This window comes from Gopherus evgoodei, chromosome 1 (genome assembly GCF_007399415.2).
Source record: "Gopherus evgoodei ecotype Sinaloan lineage chromosome 1, rGopEvg1_v1.p, whole genome shotgun sequence".
Lineage (NCBI taxonomy): Eukaryota > Metazoa > Chordata > Testudines > Testudinidae > Gopherus > Gopherus evgoodei.
This window is the reverse complement of record NC_044322.1, coordinates 53,009,676-53,031,073: the sequence shown is the minus strand read 5'-3', so window position 1 is coordinate 53,031,073 and position 21,398 is coordinate 53,009,676. Positions and strand designations below refer to the sequence as shown.

The 21,398-nt window shown below is 46.9% G+C and overlaps 1 protein-coding gene across 6 annotated transcripts in view; it reads right to left on the bottom strand.

The window, feature by feature from the left end:
* INTS6 (integrator complex subunit 6) overlaps nucleotides 1–21,398 on the bottom strand; it is a 108,274-nt gene that overhangs the window by 14,751 nt on the left and 72,125 nt on the right. For 4 of the 6 annotated variants that reach the window (XM_030564383.1, XM_030564416.1, XM_030564410.1 and 1 more), the window contains 3 exons: nucleotides 20,864–21,098; nucleotides 18,265–18,636; nucleotides 3,882–3,975 (listed from right to left, as the gene is read on the bottom strand). In XM_030564383.1, coding sequence (XP_030420243.1) covers nucleotides 3,882–3,975; nucleotides 18,265–18,636; nucleotides 20,864–21,098 — 701 coding nt within the window. Of the gene's footprint in view, nucleotides 1–3,881; nucleotides 3,976–4,140; nucleotides 4,350–18,264; nucleotides 18,637–20,863; nucleotides 21,099–21,398 lie in introns of those variants that run through there. The other 2 variants (XM_030564390.1, XM_030564399.1) reach the window with 2 other exon arrangements.

The following is a 21,398-nucleotide window of genomic DNA, read 5'->3' as shown; positions in this document are numbered from 1 at the left end:
ATGTTTCATTCCAGGCAAAAGTAATACTCCTAGATGATGTAGCATTTGCATGCCACCTAGTAGGCTTCCCTTACTAAAATATCTGAACATTTTTTGGTCTGAATGGATATAGCTGAGGGTTTTAAATTATTGTTCAGTGTCTTTTGGAAGAAAGTCTCCTTCTGAAGGCATGGCTGTCTTTAACTGGTGGAGCTACTTCTGCACGAAGCTTTGGAAATTTGTTTTTATACATTTTAGTTTAACATTTGGATTTAATCAGAAGTCCTCATTCAGATCTTAAGATGTCTCAAAAGAGGCTTCCATGGGAAACTGTGCATCTAATAAATGCTTGAAATGGAATATATTTTATTAATGAGTTCCTTGCAAGCAACTGGCATCCTGTCCTGCAAAGTCCTGCAGGCTTTTTGTTTTTCGGTGGGGGTGGTGTTTGATGGCACATGTGTGGTATTCGCTCATGTTGTTCACAGAGGGAGGTAGCATGCTATTCATCCTGGCCTGAGGACCAGTCCAAGGCAGGGTATTGGTACAAATACCTTAATTTAATTGTGGAAGTAACTTGTTAGAGGTCCCTAAAAGCCTGAAAGGTTGCCTGCTTGCTCCTCCACTCTGGCTAGTACCCAAGGAGCAACCTAATAGAATTTGGGGCTTTGTTTAGTAAATCACGAGTTGTTTTGAACATTGGAAGAGATTTCTCATTTACTGCTTCATGGAGAGTGGAATCCTCATATGTCTCTGGTCTGGTCAGTCAGCCTGAAATGCCCCTTACACTTTAATGTGGAGCCAGCATGTGAAACAGAAGGGATAGAGAGAGACCCATTCCTGCCTTTTAGACTCCAAGCCCCTGTTCCTTGCTGATGAGCAGAAGGCACAACTCCCATTCTGCTGGTGCCTGAAATTTGAGCCCCTTTTCCTGGCAGAGTGAGGGGCCCTGGGCTGAAAGCCAAACAGGTACAATTTCCATTACACTGCAGCCTAAGGGAGGGCTTCACAGGCACAGAGTTAACAGGCTTCTCTACGTGCTTCTGGGTGGCGGAAGGCTAGTGACCTGAATATGAGCATTGAGAAATTTTCTTTGAGAAACCCCCCCAAAACACTCCTTCAGGGCAAGAAGGAAAAGGAGAAGGGGTCTAACCCTGATTTTCATCCCACTTGCTCAATACTAACTGCTGCCTTGAAAAGGTAATACCTCCTTTTGCCTTTTTGGGACCCAGAGATCTCAGGTTTGTGAGACTTGCTCCACAGCATCATAAAAATCCCCTGGTTCAAAATGGGAGGAAGAGAAGCTGTGCAGAAGCTCTTTTGTCAGGAATCTCCGGACCCACTTCAGTATCTAGGGGGACTTTGGATCCTTTCAGGGGTTTGTACCCACTGACCAAGGACTGTTGCAGGATTTGCCCCTTCAGGGAGCCAAAGTGTGTCCTTAGACTCCCTCAAAAAATGCTCAGGAGCTCCTGAACAGGCTTTTCTGCACTGGATTCATGGGTCCACAGGGCAGAGGAGAGGACCAGGCATGCTGGTCCAGCTCTGAACCCTGTGCCCAGGGCTGGCTCCAGGCCCCAGGATGCCAAGCGCGTGCTTGGGGCAGCATGCCGCAGTGGGCAACATCTTGAAGACACTAATTCTGAATGGTCAACTCATCAAGCCCAACTAAGGGCTGCAAGAGATCCTAACATCAACAGAATTGGCATAATTCCATTGTGCTGGGAAAATAAGGAAGCAAACACTATGCATAGGCCTCCATACACCTTACAAGCTGGAGCACACTTCTGAAGGGGGATTTGAGAAAGGGTGGCAGAGCATATGAGTGGCATACCAAGGCATGGAGGCTAGAAGGGCTATGCAGGTGCTCCATGAACTGTTCCCATGGTTATAGAGACAGGGACACCATATCTATAACATGCACAAGGGCCAAGATTTTACCCACTAAATCTATCTAATCTCTGACTAAGGAAGTGTAGATTTAACTCCTTCTGGAGAAAGTCAACATGAGGAGTAGGACATCATCTTTCTGGAGCAAGATGAATGATGCTCCCATATCAAAGTATGTAAGGCCAGATCCGGAGCATCCAGTTTACGCTGAGTTTTGTCATCTGACAATCTGGCCCACCGTCTTTATAATACAGTGTCTCTCAACCTTTCCAGACTACTGTACCCCTTTCAGGAGTCTGATTTGTCTTGCATACCCCCAAGTTACACCTCACTTAAAAACTACGTACTTGCTTACCCAGACAGACATAAAAATACGAAAGTGTCAAAGTTCACCGTTATTGAAAAACTGCTGACTTTCTCACTTCTACCATACAATTATAAATTAAATCTATTGGACTATAAATATTGTAATTGCATTTCAGTGTTTAGTATATAGAGCAGTGTAAACAAGTCGTATGAAATTTTAGTCTGTACTGACTTTGCCAGTGTTTCTTGTATCGCCTGTTGTAAAACTAGGCAAATATCTAGATGAACACCCCTGGTTGAGAACCACTGTTATAATACACAGCTCATTGAAATGGGAAGCGCACTCAAATTCATCCTTGAGCAGTGCAATGCTCCACATTGCAGAATAGGACTGATTCTCTCCCATTTTATCCCATTCTTGTCCATGTAGGGTTTATCTAGAGAGATTTACTGCTCAGCAAGCCGAGATATAAAGCTACAATGCATCAGGTTGCCACACAGTAACTGGCTGTATGGACACTGATACTGTATACCAGAGGTGGGCAAACTACGGCCCGCAGAAACATCCTGCCTGGCCCTTGAGCTCCAGGGCCAGGGAGGCTAGCTCCCGGCCTCAACCCTGCTATCCTCACCTCCCCCGCAGCCATGCTGCCGCGCAGGCAGCACTCTGGGCAGCGGAGCAGCATGCTCCTGCCGAGCAGAGTGGCAGCATGTCTAGCTCCGGCTGGGCGGCGCAGCTGTCAGACATGCTGCTCTGAGTGGCATGGTAAGGGGGTGAGGAGGGTTGGATAAGGGGCAGGGGATCCTGAGGGGCAGTCAGGTGACAGGGAGCGGTTGGAGGGGGCAGAGGTTCAGGGGAGAGGCAGGTAGGGAATGGAGAACAAGGGTGCTTGAGATAAGGGGGGACACCTGTCAGAGGGCAGGGGTGTGGATAAGGGTTGGGACAATCAGAGGACAGAGAGCCGGGGGGGGGGGTGTTGGACAGGGGGTTGGGTCCCGGGGGGGGCAGTTAGGGGCAGAGGGTCCCAGGAGGGGGCGGTGAGGGAAGAAGGAGCAGGGGGAGTAGATGGGCCGGTGGTTCTGAGGGGGGCAGTCAGGGAGCGGGAAATGGGAGGGGGCAGATAGAGGATGGGGGCCAGGCTGTTTGGGGAGGCACAGCCTTCCCTACCCAGCCCCCCATACAGATTTGCGGCCAAAAAGTTGGCCCACCTCTGCTGTATACTATGGAACTTTTTCAAACAGCAGTAGGTCAAAGCACAGTACAGAAGTTTTAGTGTGCAAGTAGCAGGGTCCACATGGCCAGCTAGCATGCAGCAAGCTAGTGCACTGGACAGTGACACCCCAACTGGCTAGATTTATGTGGATTTATCTATTTCCTGCTTTTAACACCTTCAGTCATCATTTCCAAGACATTCAACTGAAAAGCAGCAGCAAAGAGCTGAGTTTGTACATGTATAAGGGCTTGGGGGAAAAAAAGCAAGAACTACATAGATCATGATGAACTAGAACAGAACAGATTTCCTCCCAGGGCCTTTTGCCTGCAATCTGAAGCATTTGTGTGGTTATTTTTTAGGATAAGTTAATCAAAATGTGAACACTTACAAATGTGTGGGTCTCAAGCAGACATATGTAGTGGCTATGGACATACCTTTAACTACATACAGCACATTAGCATAATTTTACAAGATTTTTCGGTAGCTACATACCTTGAGGCTTCTTTAATAATGTTCTGTAAAAACATCAGTCGTGTTTGTAAACTGCCTTGTACATGCTTCAGTAAAAAGAAGATTCTTTCATATTCTTAAAAAATAAAGTTAAAAAGTTCATTAGATGAAACTTACACAGATATATGTTGCAACACCCTGCTTGATGAGCGTAATTGCAAGCTTCATTCAGCTTTTGTACAGTTTAAGTAATAGTACTGTATTTGTATTAAGTAGGCAAGTAAACATATAGGTTACCTACCTGTAACTGAAGGTTCTTCAAAATGTGTAGTCCCTATCTGCATTCCACATGTAGGATACACGTGCCTGAGTCTGGAATTTTTTTGCGAACAGCATCCATTGGCCTGCACATGTGCCATAGCTCTCCTCCTGCTCTGAACAGAGAGCATAAAAAGTGGTGCAGGCAGACACCTCTCCAGTTTCCATTCTTACCACAGTTCAAACAATCCGCTGCAGAGGGGACGGAGGATAGGAAGTGAATACAGACGGGGACCACACATCTCAAAGAACTCCCGTTACAGGTAAGTAACCTCCATTTCTTCTTTGAGTGATAGTCCCTACGTGTTCTCCACACAAGGCTGATTAACAAGCAGTAGTCAGATGGGGGTTGGGGAGAGGATGAAGCAATGATAGCTGACTGCAGTACTACTGTCCTCACAGCTATAACTGCAGTTGACAACTGGACCAGAGCATATCTCATTAAGGTATGCAAAGAGCTCCACAGAGCTGCCCTAGATATCTCTAGATGGGATACGTCTCTTAGTGACGCAGACAAAATAGCTTGCCCTCTAGTGGACACAGGTGCCTGAACTAGAGGTGCTGCTGCACCTCTGACTTGAAGTGGTTTCCATCGTATACAGGGTTCACAGTTTGGTTCAATGCTCTCAGTACCCCCACTATATGAATTGTTCTAGCACCCCTGCTAGCGGAATGAGCACTCACATCTCCTCCAAAGGGGGATATGAGCTAGTTGGTAACAAAGGGTAATACGAACAACCCAAGATCCATTTTGAAAGTCTCTGCACCAATATAGCTTGATCCCTTTGCTATGGAAAGGAATAATTTAGGTGTTTTTCCAACATCCTTTTTTCTTTGAAGATAAAAGCCCAAAGCCCTTCAAACATCTAGACAATGTAACTGTCTCTCTTCATCTGAGGCATGCAATTCTGGAAAAAATACTGGTAAGTGGATTTCTGGCTTATGTGAAACTTGGAAACTACTTTAGGAACAAATCTAGCGTGGAGTTATAATGAGACCTTTTCTTTAAACAAGGAAGTATGTGGTGCGTCTGCCACAGTGCTCCCAGTTACAGACTCTTCTGGGTGACATTATGGCTATAGAAAAGCCACCTTCATGGACAGATGGGCCATTGCACATGTGGCTAGAAGCTCAAATGGGGGAGAGGGGGAGGAGTTAGTGAGCAACGGTAAAACAAAATTAAGGTCCACTGAGGAACAAACTTCATCAATGGTGGAAAGGATCTGAGAATCCCCTTTAGAAATCTAGCTGTGACAGCGTAAGTGAATCTTCCATAGAACTTGTGGTATCAATGGATGGAACAGATGGATGAGGATGATCCCAGTGACCCTACCATGACACCAATAGGGCATCTCCCATCAAACTTTCACCCAGGGCTGCTATGGAGCAGTACCAAGGAAGTTTCCTGTTCTCCTGTGAGGCAAAAAGATCCCAGGCCAGTGTTCCCCACTGGGCAAAGTTACCATCAAGAACCAAGCTGTGAATCTCCCATTTGTGATTTGTGGAAATATGTCTATTCAGGCAGTCTACTATGGTAAATATGTTGCTGACAGGGTTATGCTATGATTGATGGACCAATTACAGAGGGTGACTGCCTCTCTCTGCACAGAGACAGAAATCTTGCTTCCTCCCTGCTTGTTTATATAAAATACTGTTGTCACATTGTCCGACATTGTTTGCACATCTGGATTGGATGAGTGGGAGGAAGGTATCACAGACTTGATGGACCACCTGGAGTTCTAGTAAATTGATATGCATTCTGGACTTTTGTAGGGTCCATGCCGTGCGCCATATGATGGCCCCAACTCAAGAGGGTAGCGTCCGTAATGATGGTTGCCTAGGGAGTCAGACTGAGGAAAGGAATCATCTCCACACAAATGTTCTCTGGTGCTGTTCACCAGATGAATGTGTCTAAAACTTTAGGAAGAATTGTCACATTACCATTCTCTGCTGAGTACACAGAGAGAAGCCAAGCCTGTAGGCAATGAAGCAGAAGCCTGGAGAACAGTGTCAAGTGTGCACATGAGATCATGTGGCAGAGTAGGGAAACGCAAGTTCTGACGAATGTCCTGGGTCTGATAGCAAACCTAAGAACGGCCATACTAAGTCAGATCAATAGTCCATCCAGCCCACCATCCTGTCTTCCGACAGTGGCCAATGCCGGCTGCTTCAGAGGGAATGAACAGAACAGAGCGATTATCAAGTGATCCATGCTGTCATCCAGTCCCAACATCTAGCAGTAAGAAGCTCATGGACACCCAGAACATAGGATTGCATTCCTACCTATCTTGGCTAACAGCCATTAATGAATCTATCCTCCAAGAACTCATCTAATTCTTCTTTGAACCCTGTTACAGTTTTGGCCTTCACAACATCCCTGGACAACAATACCACTAGTTGTCTAAGTGCTGTGTGAAGAAGTACTTCCTTTTGTTTGCCTGAAACTTGCTGCCTATTAATTTCATTGGGAGACATTTATTTCTCTTGTTATGTGAAGGGATAAATAACACTTCTGTATTCACTTTCTCCACATAATTCATGATTTTATAGACCTCTATCATATCCCTCTCCCTCTACAGTCCTCTCTTTTCCTGTCTGGATAGTCCCAATTTTTTTAATCTCTCCTCATACGGAAGCTGTTCCATAGCTTTAATCATTTTTGTTGCCCTTCTCTGTACCTTTTCAATTTCTAATACATCTTTTCTGAGATGGGGCAACAGTATTCAACAGTATTCAAGGTGTGGCGTACATGGATTTATATAGTAGTAGTATGCTGTTTATCATCTTATTATCTATCCCTTTCCTAAAAGTTCCTAATATGGTTAGCTTTTCTGACTGCTGCTGCACATTAAGCAGATATTTTCAGAACTACCCGCAATGACTCCAAGATCTCTTTCTTGAGTCATAAAAGCCAATTTAGATACCATCATTTTGTATATATAGTTGGAATTATTTTTTTCCATGTGCATTACTTTGCATTTATCAACACTGAATTTCATTTGCCATTACCCAGTCACCCAGGTTTGTGAGATCCCTTAACTTGTCACAGTCTGCCTTGCACTCAACTATTTTGAGTAATTTTGTATAGTTTGCAAATTTTGCCACCTCATTATTTACCCCTTTTTCCAGATCATTTATGGATATGCTCAACAGCACTGGTCCCAGTACAGATCCTTGAGCAACAGTGCTCTCCATTCTGAAAACTAACCATTTATTCCTATGCTTTGTTTCCTGTCTTTGAACTAATTACTGATCCATGAGAGGACTTTCCCTCTCATCTTAGGACTGATAACTTCAAGAGCCTTTAAAAGGCTTTCTAAAAGTCCAAGTCAACTATATTCACTGGATCACGCTAATCCACGTGTTTGTTGACCCCCTCAAAGAATTCAAATAGATTGGTGAGGAATGATTTCCCTTTACAAGATCTGTGTTGACTTTTCCCCAACAAATGGTGCTCTTCTATGTGTCTGATAATACTGTTCTTTACTATAGTTTCAACCAATTTTCCTGGTACTGGAAGTTAGGCTTACTGGCCTGTAATTGCCAGGATGCCTCTGTAGCCTTTGTTAAAAACTGGCATCATATTAGCTATCCTCCAGTCATTTGATACAGAAGCTGATTTAAGTGATAGGTTACATACCCCATTAACATTAGAACTCTTGGGTGAATACCATCTGGTCTTGGTGACTTATTACTGTTTTTATTTATCAATTTGTTCCAAAACCACCTCTACTGATACCTCAGTCTGGGACAGTTCCTAAGATTTATCATCTAAAAAGAATGGCTCAGGTGTGGACACTTCTCTCACACTCTCTGCAGTGAAGACCAATACAAAGTATGCATTTAGGTTCTTTTCAATGGTCTTGTCTTCCTGGAGTGCTCCTTTAGCATCTCAAATGATTGACCTTATATATGAAAGTGCTCATGGCATGAAACCTCTTGAGGTAGATATGCTCTTGCTGTGATCAAGTCCAATCTCTCCACGATAAAACTGATGAACCTTGTGGGGATCCATAGATTTTTTTTGAGATTGATGCAGACACCCAGGGAAGGAAGAAGACTGAACAGAATCACTGGACTTCTTCATAGGAACTGTCCATCAGAAGCCAGTCGTCAACAAATAGGATGACTGTAAATCTCTCTCTTCTCATCCACATTACTACTACTGAAAAAAACATTTGTAAAGATGTTAGATGATGCAGCTAGACCAAAGGGGAGGACTCTGAATTAGTAATGTTCTTGACTAAAGAGGAATCTCCTGTGGGTGGGTGGATGTCTATGTGCAAATGTGTGTCTCAGGTTGACAGCCATGAAAAGACGGTTACTCACCTTTGTAACTGTTGTTCTTCGAGATGTGTTGCTCATATCCATTCCAGTTAGGTGTGCACGTGACATGTGCACATTCGTTGGAAGATTTTTACCCTAGCAACACTCGGTGGGTCGGCAGGGTGCCCCTTGGAGTGGCACCGCTATGGCGTCCGATATATACCCTTGCCAGCCCATCCGTCCCTCAGTTCCTTCTTGCCTGCTACTCTGACAGTGGGGAAGGAGGACGGGTTTGGAATGGATATGAGCAACACATCTCGAAGAACAACAGTTACAAAGGTGAGTAACCGTCTTTTCTTCTTTGAGTGCTTGCTCATATCCATTCCAGTTAGGTGATTCCCAAGCCTTACCTAGGCGGAGGGGTTGGAGCGAGACGTTGCGAAATGTAAGACTGCTGAGCCAAAGGCGGCATCATCTCTGGACCGCTGGACCAATGCAAAGGTGTGGATGGAAGACCAGGTAGCCGCGCGGCATATTTCCTGGATGGGAACATGGGCCAAGAACGCAGCAGATAAGGCTTGAGCCTGAGTAGAATGGGCAGTGAGATGGCCGGTCGGAACGTGAGCCAAGTCATAGCATGCCCGAATACAGGATGTCACCCAAGATGAAATTCGTTGGGAAGAGATTGACATGCCCTTCATTCGCTCTGCCACCACTACAAATAGCTGAGGCAAACGTTGGAAGGGTTTGGTTCTCTCGATATAAAAGGCGAGAGCCCTGCGGACATCCAGAGTATGCAGCTGTTGTTCCCGACACGATGAATGCGGCTTCAGAAAAAAGACTGGTAGAAAGATGTCCTGATTAACGTGGAAGGCAGAGACCACCTTAGGGAGGAATACCGGATGCGGTCGCAGCTGTATCTTGTCCTTATGGAATACCGTATACGAGGGATCCACAGTCAATGCTCCAAGTTCCGAGACTCGCCTAGCCGAGGTGATAGCGACGAGGAAGGCTGTCTTCCAGGGCAGGTACAGCAGCGAGCATGTGGCCAGAGGCTCAAAGGGGGGACCCATGAGCCTAGCTAATACGAGGTTTAGATCCCAGGTAGGGGTTGGACGTTTGACCTGAGGGTAGAGTCACTCCAAGCCTTTGAAGAATCTGGAAACTATGGGGTGAGAAAAAATGGAACTGCCAGTTTCCCCAGGATGGAAGGTGGAAATAGCTGCAAGATGCACCCTGACAGAAGAGATCGCCAGGCCCTGCTCTTTGAGGGACCATAAATAGTCCAAGATAATGGGGACCGATACACTCTGTGGAATAAGGTCATGCTGGGCACACCAGTGAGAGAAGAGCTTCCATTTAGCGAGATGTCTTTTGCATGGAAGGCTTTCTACTTCCCAGCAGCACCTGTTGCACTGAGGTGGAACAACGCTACTCCGATTGGCTCAGCCAGACAGCAGCCATGCTGTCAGATGAAGGGACTGCAGGTCCGGGTGGTGAAGCCTGCGGAAGTCCTGCGTTATGAGGTCCGGGCAGAGTGGCAGGGGAATCGGGTCTGTCAGAGAAAGGTCGAGCAGCAGTGTGTACCAGTGCTGTCTCAGCCATGCCGGAGCGATCAGTATTAGGCGGGCTTTGTCCCTGCGGAGCTTGAGTAGAACTCAGTGGACGAGAGGAAGTGGTGGAAAGGCATAAAATAGGTGACCTTTCCACGGAATTAGGAATGCGTCCAAGAAGGAGCCCGGGGAGCGACCTTGCAGGGAGCAGAACACCTGGCATTTCCTGTTTACTCTGGAGGCAAAAAGGTCTATGTGGGGAAAGCCCCACCTCCGGAAAACAGAATGGAGAATGTCCGGACGGATGGACCACTCGTGCGACAGGAAGGATCTGCTCAGTTGATCTGCGAGTGTTCCGGACTCCTGGGAGAAAGGAGGCTACCAGGTCTATTGAGTGGGCTACGCAGAAGTCCCACAGTTGAATCGCCTCCCGACAAAGGGGGCAGGACCGTGTCCCTCCCTGTTTGTTTATGTAATACATGGCTGTTGTGTTGTCCGTGAACACTGCAACACAACGGCCCTGTAGATGGCGTTTGGAACGCTCGGCACGCCAGCCGGACCGCTCTTAATTCTCGGACATGGATGTGTAACGTCAACTCCTGGGACAACCAAAGGCCTTGAGTGCGAAGGTGCCCTAGGTGAGCACCCCAGCCCAGAGATGACGCGTCCATTGTTAGGGACGTGGAGGGCTGCGGTGGATGGAACGGCAGACCTGCACACACCAGGGATGACGTTCGCCACCAGTTGAGGGAGCCTAGAATGCTCGACAGAATTGTGAGTATAATGTCTATGGCGTCTCTGACCGGACAATAGACTGATGCGAGCCAAGTTTGGAGAGGACGCATTCGCAGTCTGGCGTGCTTTGTGACGAATGTGCATGCAGCCATGTGACCAAGGAGGCCAAGGCAAGTGCGGGCAGAGGTTGTTGGGAAGCTCTGAAGTCTTTGTACAAGGGAGACTATAGCCTTAAAACGATGTGGGGGCAAACTGGCCCGTTGCAAGGCTGGAGTCCAGCATGGCCCCGATAAACTCTATCCTCTGCGTAGGCACCAGAGTGGACTTTTCAAAATTGATTATCAGGCCTAGACACATAAATAGGTCCTTGATGATGGTCACATGACGGATGACTTGTGCCTCGGAGGCCCCTCGGATAAGCCAGTCGTCGAGGTAAGGAAAGACATGTATTTGACAACGACGTAGGGAAGCTGTGACGACTGCCATACACTTCGTGAAGACCCGAGGGGCCGAAGAGAGGCCAAAGGGAAGGACGGTAAACTGATAATGTTGATGATTCACCACAAAGCATAGATACCGTCTGTGCGGGGGGTAAATTGCAATGTGGAAATATGCATCCTTCATGTTGAGAGTGGCGTACCAATCGCTGGGATCCAGGGAAGGAATGATGGTTCCCAGGAATACCATGCGGAACTTGAACTTTTTTTATGAATTTGTTCAGTCCTCGCAGGTCTAGGATAGGCCGGAGGCCCCCTTTCGCCTTGGGGATTAGGAAATATCGGGAATAAAACCCCTTGCCCCTTAATTCTTCTAGTACCTCCTCTATAGCTCCGATTGTAAGGAGCCTCCGAACCTCCTGCAGGAGGAGTTCCTCGTGAAGGGGTCCCTGAAGAGGGACGAGGAGGGGGGTTGGGTGGGAGGGGGTGAAATAAACTGAAGATGGTATCCAAGCTCCACTGTGCATAGGACCCAATGATCTGAAGTTACTTGAGACCACGCAGGGAGGAACGGGGAAAGGCGGTTGTAGAACTGAACGGGATCCTGGGAGGCAACTGGTACACTGCTCTCGGGCACACCCTCAAAAGTTTGATTTGGGTCCCGCTGTTGGTTTGGTGGGACCAGAACTGTTACCCCCTTGAGGTCCAGACTGACGTCTGCCGTTGGTACGACCTTGTCTTCTGGCAAAGTCTTGCCTTGGCCTAGGCAGGGGGTAAGGGCGCTGAGGCTGAGAGCAGAATGACTGTCTTTGAGTCTGTGGCATATGCATTCCCAGTGAACGCATAATTACGTGGTTGTCCTTTAGACTCTGCAGCCTTGGGTCCGTCTTTTGTGAGAACAAGCCCTGTCCATCAAATGGCAAGTCTTGTATGGTATGTTGAAGTTCAGGTGGCAGGCCTGAGACTTGCAGCCATGATATACGTTGCATGGTTATTCCAGAGGCGACCGTTCTAGCTACCGAATCGGCAGCATCCAGCGAGGGCTGCAGGAGGGAAAGAGTAGCGCGGACCTCCCTCCAGGAGTGCTGTAAATTCCTGGCGGGAGTCCTGCGGGACCAGCTCTGCAAACTTCCCTACCGCCTCCCAGGTGCTGTAGTTGTACCTACTCAGGAGAGCTTGCTGGTTTGCTAGCCTGAGCTGGAGGCCTTCCGCGGAATAGATTTTTTGCCCCAAGAAATCCATTCGCCTGGCCTCCCTTGATTTAGGTGCAGGGGTTTGTTGGCCATGGCGCTCTCGTTCATTGACGGACTGTACAACCAATGAACAGGGAGGGGGGTGCAAACAGAGGTGCTCATATCCTTTGGAAAGCACCATGTACTTCCGTTTGACCCCTCTGGCTGTGGGCGGGATGGATGCCGGCGATTGCCAGATGGTGTCTGTTCTAGCCTGGATCGAACGGATGAAGGGGAGAGCCACTCTAGTTGGCGTCTCCGCTGACAACATACTCATCACCAGGTCCTCAACCTCTGGAACTTCCTTTACCGGTAAGTTGATATTCTGGGCAACAAGCCGCAAAAGGTCCTGGTGTGACCTGAGCTCAATCGGAGGTGGCCCAATGATGACGTCCCCGCTACTGCCTCATCCAGAGAAGAGGAGGATGACAGCCCAGGGATGAGTAGGTTCTGTACTGACTCCTGATCCTGAGGGACCTCCAGAGCTGTAAGATCGTGTGGTTCCGGTGCATGGGCACGGGTTTCCTCTGTACCAGCCAGGGGAGGTCTGCTCACAGTGGCCTCTGGCAAGCGGTGTTCTGAGTGACCGGAGAGTGATGGGCCAGTCGGATCCCCTTGGGCTTGGTGATAAGCCCAAGGGGTCCAAAAGGACCACTGATGAGGTCCGTGGTCCAGGCCATGGGTACGCGTATCTGAATCCCCAAAGGAAGCACTGTCCGCATGGGATGAGACAGATGGATGACGAGAGGGGCACGGAGGAGCTGAGGCCAATTGGACCAGGTCTCTGCGTCCATTCGATCCTTCTCTACGCAGTACCGGAGAACGGTAACGGGAGTCATATTGGTGCTGAGAGTGGGACCAGGACGTGCGACCAGCACAGTGCTGGGAGGTTGACCGATGCCTTGAATCGCCATGCCAAGATCGGCTGCGAGAGGCACGGCGGTGCTGGGACCTGGACCGGTGCCGAGAGTACCGGGACAGCGACCAGAATCTCGAGCGGTGCCGCGAGTATGACCAGTACCGAGATGGAGCGCGGTACCAGGACTGCGAGCGGCGTTGGGATCGGGATCGATGACGGGACTGAGAGTGCCTGCGGGACCTGGATCGTGACCGGCAATGTTCGATGGTACCGGGTGAAGATGGCCTCATCATGGCGGGCTTGCCCAATGATTGAACAACCGGCACCGACGGTGCCGGGGGTTGAGGCAGCTTGGGCTCCGTCAAGGCAATCAGCTCCTGTGCTGTGGAGAAGGTCTCCGGCATGGAGGGCACGACAAGCTCGACCACGGCATGTGCCGGGGAGCTGATAGGCACCGGATTTGACGGCTCTTGTGAGACCGGAATCAACGGTGCAGAAGTCTTCGGTGCAGTGGCAGTTGGCGGTGCCGGGCGGTCCGACTTAGTTGTACGCTCTGACAGTGGTGTAGATACAGAGGCCGCAGGCAGGAGTCTTATGCCTCTTGCTCCTTGGGGAGAGAGCGTGGTACCGGGCAGGAGCTTGAGCCGGTGAAGGCTGGTGTCGAGGAGCCTTCACTGTAGTCGTTCACTCCGGTGTGGAGGAGGCAGTTGCTCCCGGTGCCGCAGTCGGTGCCGAAGATGGAGGAGTTAGAGCAGCCTCCATCAAAAGTTGCTTCAGGCGAATGCTCCTTTTTTGTCCGGGGCTTGAAAGCCTTGCAAATTCGGCACTTGCCCGCGAGGTGGGATTTGCCCAAGCACTTTAAACAGGAGTCATGAGAGTCTCCTGTGGGCATCGGCCTATGACAGGCTGCGCACGGTTTGAAGCCCGGTGAACCGGGCATGGGCCCCGGTACTGGGTGAGGAAAAAGGAGCTAACCGCCGATCCTTTTTAACTATATGCAATAACTATTACAAGAACTACTAAAACAGAACTAACTAAAACTACAGAAAATCAAACGATATACACAATAAATATATAAATGAGCAAATAGCTAGGGAGGTGGAGATCAGCTAAGCCGCGCTCCACTGTTCCAATGACTGACATGCGTGGTAAGAAGGAACTGAGGGACGGATGGGCCGGCAGGGGTATATATCAGACGCCATAGCGACGCCACTGCAGGGGGCGCCCTGCTGGCCCACCGAGTGTTGCTAGGGTAAAAATCTTCCGACGAACGTGCACGCAGCGTGCGCACACCTAACTGGAATGGATATGAGCAAGCACTCGAAGAAGAACCATGTGTCCTCCTCTAACAAGGAAAATATTGATGCCAAGGATATCATGTGGAATTTTAGTTTTTGAATGAACCTGCTCAGTTGTCTCAAATTAAGACCTGACCTCCATCCCCCAACCTTGCTGGGGAATAAAGTAGTAAGGGGAATAGAATCCCTTCCCTTTGAGGTTGAGGTGGAACCCTATCTATCCCTGAGGACAAGGAATTTTGCCTCTTGTCATAGAATCTCCTTGTGAGATTAGTCCTTGAAAAGTGTCTGTGGGTAGGAGATATCAGAAGCTGAATCAGATAACCACTCTGAATAATCTTTAATACCCATTTGTCTGTAGTTAGGGCCCTCCAGTTTTTTGGCAAATTGGGTAAGGTGGCCTCTGAATATCAGAGGAGGGGAATGAAGCAGCATCAAGAAAGGCACATGGGTCCTGTGAAAAGAAACTCTTCACTAGGGGTTTAGAGTATAACATGGCGGTGGATGCTAACAAGGCTAGGCTCCTGGGTATATAAACTTTCAGTCTCTTGTGTGGTGGCTCCTGGTGTTGGTGGTAAAACAGCTGAGGAGGCGGCCTTGCCCTATATCCATGTCTATAGTGTTTTCTCTTGGGGCAGGAGTATAAATGTTCAGCAAGTGAAGCATTATCCTTGAGTCCTTGAGGGAGTGGATAGACTCATTCGCCTCCTCGCGGAATAGGTGGATAGTATTGAAGGGGAGATCTTGGATGGTACTCTGCACCTCTCTAGGGAAACTAGAGGATTGTAAAAGCAGCAAAGAATCCTGTGGCACCTTATAGACTAACAGACGTTTTGGAGCATGAGCTTTCGTGGGTGAATACCCACTTCCTCAGATGCATGTAATGGAAATATCCAGGGGCAGGTATATATATGCTAGCAAGCAAGCTAGAGATAACGAGGTCAGTTCAATCAGGGAGGATGAGGCCCTGTTCTAGCAGTTGAGGTGTGAAAACCAAGAGAGGAGAAACTGGTTCTGTAATTGGCAAGCCATTCACAGTCTTTGTTTAATCCTGAGCTGATGGTGTCAAATTTGCAGATGAACTGAAGCTCAGCAGTTTCTCTTTGAAGTCTGGTCCTGAAGTAGAGGATTGTAATCACAAGTCTCTCCTCATAACATATTTGTAAGCCATTCCCCTAGATGTAATATTTACTGCACCCACCACAGCTTGGAGGAAAACTCTGGCCACCAATCTGCCCCCATTCACTGTGGCCTAGAATTAGGCACCCCTCAGGGAACTTGTCCTTAAATTCCAAAAAAATTATAATTAGTAAATCATATTTGAACAAGACTGCCTGATCATCTGAGATCCTGAACCGGAAGGAGGTGGAAGAGAAGACCTTTCTCCCTAGAAGGTTGAGTCACTTGTGTCCTTTTTCAGAGGGAGTAGCCTTTGGATGCTGTTGCTTGGGCTGCTCTGTAGCTGCCTAAACCACTGAAGAGTTTAGCAGTGGATGAGAGAACAAAAACTCCTCCAGGGATGGAACAAAATAGTGTTTCTCAGCATGGTTAAAAGTGGGGGCACAAGAAGCAGGAGTGAGCCAACTATCTCTGCTTGGTCCATGATGGCCTCGTTTATGACGAGGGCCACTCAACTGGGACAGGAAGGCTGCAGAATGTTTAGAAAAATCTGCTGAGGATCCAGGACTTCCTGAAGCTGATTTTATAGCTCTGCAACCACCCTGGACATGAGCTCTTGATATTATTTCAGGTCATCTGGCAGAGACAGAGAAAATGCAGTAAACGCCTCATCCAGTGAAGACAAGATTGCTTCCAGAACCGTATGATTCTCCTCTGTCTCCCCTTCCAAATATTCCAACAGGGCCAGTTGTGGGTGTCTAGGTGATGACAAACAGGACTCCTGCATCAATTCTGGGTGTCTAGGGTAGGGATCCCACACTCTTCACAGTAGGATGGATCAACTGGCAGAGGAGGACCCTATGGCATAGGTTATCACCTGTTTCTTGGCCAATTGTATCTGGTCTGAGGTTGGAATCCTGATTCTGTGTCTCCTGTCTAGTGTCACCTCCACTCAATGCTGCACAGACTCCTGTGGAGACTCAAATTCATCCAAAGAAAAAGCCTGATTCCTTACCTTGTGCAGAACAGTACCAATGGCTATGCCTCAAGGCTGCCAGGTGGGATGGAAGAACAACTCTGCCTCATTGGGATAGGCTCTTCCTCTAGTGTATCACCATTCCAGAATAGAGATGGTACCAATAGGAGGGATGAATGACATACAGAAGAGCAAAGATGTCCTCTGGGAGACAGAGGAGAATCCATTGGCAGAGCTGTCAGAACTGGAGCTTCCCTGGTCACTGCGACAGTCGACTCCCTCTGGGGCCACACTGCTACTGGTATTGCATCAGCTATAGAAATGGAAGGGAGCACTAGAAGCTGTTCCTCCCGAGCCTTCATCATCAGACCTGATATTTGAACCATGAGATCCATATATTTATACCCTTCCTTCTCCTGTCGAGAAGATTTACTCAGGCCTAAATTCTTAGCACTCACCTGCACCAGCTCTCCTGACTGGATTGGGGAGGGATCCTATGTCTTCAGGAAAGTTTTCGACGAAGATGGCATGTCCTTATATCTATAAGAGTGCCCTCTGCTGTCACGTGAAGTCGTCTCCTTTGGCTTAATGATCTTAGCCTCCGTTCCTGAGCTTGTGCTTGAAGAGGTGCTGCCTACTTGGTGAGATGAGGTACGGGGCGATCCCTGGCCTGCATCTGACTGGGTCTTCTCACTCCCTTCATGAGATATTTTCTGAATTTCAATTCCTGACTCTCATGAGTTGGGGGGGAATGGGGAGCAGCCAATGCTGCACTTGGCAGAAATATAAGCCTCACTGAGGCAGCAGAGGCAACATTGTTGTTAGTTGCTCACCGAACAGGAATGAGGGCAGGAAACAGTTTTGGAACCCTGGAACCATGGACATTCTCAGGGTGAAAAAGCCACCAGGTGGGGAAGAAAATGGGGAAAAAAACACCATCTAACTATACTATGTAGACTACTATAACTAATTATACACAATACCTTACAGCAATAACACAGTAAAAAAAGGAGCTGAGGACAGCGAAGATTCTGACTCGGACCTTGCGACAGTAAGAAAGAACTGGAAAGATGTTGGCCCACACCACCCTTTATGCCCTCGCTTCAGTGCACGAGGAGAGCTATGGTGCACATATAGGCCAATGGACACTGCTTGTAAAAAAAATTCCAGACTCAAGCTCATGGTGCACATGCTTATCCCACATGTGGAATATGCATAGGGACCATCACTCGAAGAAAAATTAAGTTATTTGTCAGCTTTAATGTAAAAACCAAGCGTACTAAATCTAGGCTACTGTCAAAGTAGGTAAGTACAAAATCTGAAGAATATAAACACAGATGGATTTAATCTTATTCCACCCACCCACTCAGGAAAGTATGAAAGAAAACAGATTTTCAAACATTCTAAAGAGGCCTTATAAACTTTGAATTAAAAGGATTTCCTCTCTACTACACATCGGGTTTCTCTTCTCTTATTTTTACTTCTGCTAGTAATCACAGATCTCTATTATAATTTCTTGCATGACTCGGTATCTTACACAATACAATGTAGTCGTCTAAATATTTCAACCAATCTAGTTGTCTCTCCAATCATCTGGATACAAAGATAGTGGTTTGCTGTTTTTATACTTACTTCTTCCTGGCTTCCTAATCTCCTTCATAATTTGTGCTTTTAGTTCTATATTAACTTCTCTCGCACTTCTGGAATGTATCACCTTTCTTCCTTTGTTGGGCGAAGATGCTGGCAAGTTTTCTTGAGCACTTCCATCTTTATAACCAGACTCTTCATTTTTCATAAATTCATCAATGTTAAGGTTATTAGTTCCTAAATGTTCATGGCCTAGATCCTCTGAATGAGTTGTTGGTCCATCCAATGAATTGAATGGATAAGAGGATACTGAAAAGTCAGAATCCATAGCATTTGGAAAAACATCTGATGAAAGTGGGTCTGCAACATGATTCTCAATCACATCATCCGCTGCAATCTCGTTATTGGTTTCTGAAGCTGAAAAATAAAGACTATGAAGAGGGACAAACTGGCAAGCATGCATTAAAAACCATCAAAATCATACATGATTTGCTACTGGGTAATCTAGTCTTGTGCAGTCATGTTGCAGCAGGTAGGGTTAGAGGAAGGTAAGAGATACTTCTGCAACAATGGGGAGTCAGAAGATGATGTTGCTGGTGGCATAGAACACCCTGAATGTCCACTGAGGGGTGGTGGTGCAGCAATACAGGGAAGCATTCTTTATAAGGAAAAGGGAAGAGTTACACAGATTAGCAACTAAGCAAGAAGTCAAATGAACAGAAGATAAAAGACATTTCTGTGAGCAATTACTTAACTGGTCCCATTAAGATTAATGGAAAAAATTCACTTCAGTGCAGAAGGGCTGGCTCAAGGCCTTATGTAACACACAGGCCCACATTAAAGGAATAAAGTTCACTCTTCACTGGAGTGAATCTCACCAGATAAGCTTGTGTGTTGCAATATTTTGGAGTGACTCAGATCAAAGAGATTGTACTCGTTGTTATATCACAGATCAGTTAGACCCACTTAAAGGGATATACTGGCCTTGCTCTTTTACTTTATTCACTGTATTAAAAGAGAAGAGGGGAAACAAACTCTTTGTACCGGGAAGGTTCCTAAATTTTGTTATAAGAAGGTATATCCCAGTACTTTGATTATATATAGTGATTCAAGTGTAATTTGCCCTGATGTCAATTCCCACAGAAGAGTAATAATCCAGTAGATATCTAACTACATGCTTATTTGCAATATTGTCCTACCTCCAAGAAGTGAGAAAATTACTGCAAACATCCAAATTAAAATGCAATTTGTTCTGTATTTTACCAATGAACTGGAAAAGCAAACTATCATCCATTGTTGAAATGTATTCTATTTTACCACATGAAAAACTTTCCATATATATATATACATATACACATACACACTTCTAACCCATATAACATGACCCGATATAACATGGGTTTGCATACAACGCGGTAAAGCTCTGAGCAGCATGTTAAGGGGCACAGGGTCTCGGGGGCAGTCAGGGCCTTCCTCCCCCAGGGTCTAGGAGGCAGGAACTCTGGGGTGGGGGGGCAATTTTGGGAGCCCTGCAGTCCCAGAGTGGCCCGGGGGATTAGCGGGGGGCTGGGGGAGGGGACTTGAGGGAAGGGATCCTCTCCGCACTCACCAGCAACGGTGAAAGCAGAGCAGCCCGGCCCGAGCCCGCTCCACTCCAACTCCCAGCCATGGTGCTCTGTTTCCTGCCGCAGGGGATTGCAGGACTTTCCCCAACTCCACCCCCAGCAACACAGCAGGGGCCGCGGCTGGGGCAAGGAAAGCGGAGCAAGCTGGGGCTGCATCGCTCCACTTCCCGCCACTGGTGAGTGCAGACAGAAGCGGAGCAGCCCGGCCCCAGCCCACTCCACACCGCCAGCTCCCAGCCACAGCGCTACACTTCCTGCCGCAGGTGAGTGTGGGACCTTTCTCCAACCCCCCGGGCTCAAAGAGTGATTTATGGAGGAAAATATAAATCCTCAACATAAAGAGTACATGTAGACAATCAACAAATGACAAGTCTACAAATATGAAACTCTCCCCTGTTCTGCCCCCTCACAGATTTTCTGGGAGGGTAACTACTATAAATTTCACTGATGTTTATTTTACTTACTATAAAGTTACAATCAATTTATAAAAGCAGCAAAGAGTCCTGTGGCACCTTATAGAATAACAGATGTATTGGAGCATGAGCTTTTGTGGGTGAATACCCACTTCGTCGGATGCATGTCAATTTATGTATCACTAAATCCTAAAATGTATGTATGTGAAACAATTAAAAGGCACAGAAAAAGTACCTTTGTCTACATTGTATAATACTTCCCCTTGTACACATCAAGGTAGTTTTAGTTTAGAAAGTGGTGTTTCAATGGCAGATAGTTAAATTTCAGAAATCTTTATATTGCTTTGAAATTACAAAAGAATGGCAGAGGTTTGTCACCTCTGAGGTGCCAATTACACAAAGTAATTGGATAATTAAGGCTGAACATTTACATACTGGCATTTTGGAACTGGAGATTCAAATACACAAATCTGAGAAACCTACAGCATGCTTACTTTTTTGATGACCAACTAAAATATTCTTTTGTATAAAGAGTAAAGCGAATTATCTGAAGAGGAACCACATGAAGGCAACAAGAAAAATTAACTGAAATAGAGTTACACTTACTTTTGTGAATAGGAATAGGTTTAATAAGATCTGGCTGTGCTTGTGTTACAGGTGTAGGTGGCCCTTTTCCTCCAATGTGATTGTTCATGACAGGAGGAGTCTGTGGCCGGCCTCTGAGAAGGGGTGACATACACCGACGTCTTTTAGGAATCCCCTGCATATTTGGTTCTCCGGGTCGTTTGTGTTTATTTTGAGGCCCTGAAACAAATTCATCTGCCTCATCTATCATCATTCCCTGTAACAAATAAATCTGTTTTTTAAAAAAAGCTCTCTCAAATTTATGTTATCTTGCACAGCAAGTTTAACAAAAAACATATCCAACGATTTCCTGACTTTTGCCAGATAAGACAATTCAATCAGGAAAATATACCACCTTGTCTTGGCTTCTCTCAAATGCCAATTAAAAAAAACCTGGGCAAATGATTTACTCTGGAAGAGATTAGAACTGATGTGTTGAAGACCACTCTAGAAAACAATATCCCAAGTAAGAAAGCTGACTATGGTTATAACATTTCCCTGTAAAACATGACCTCTA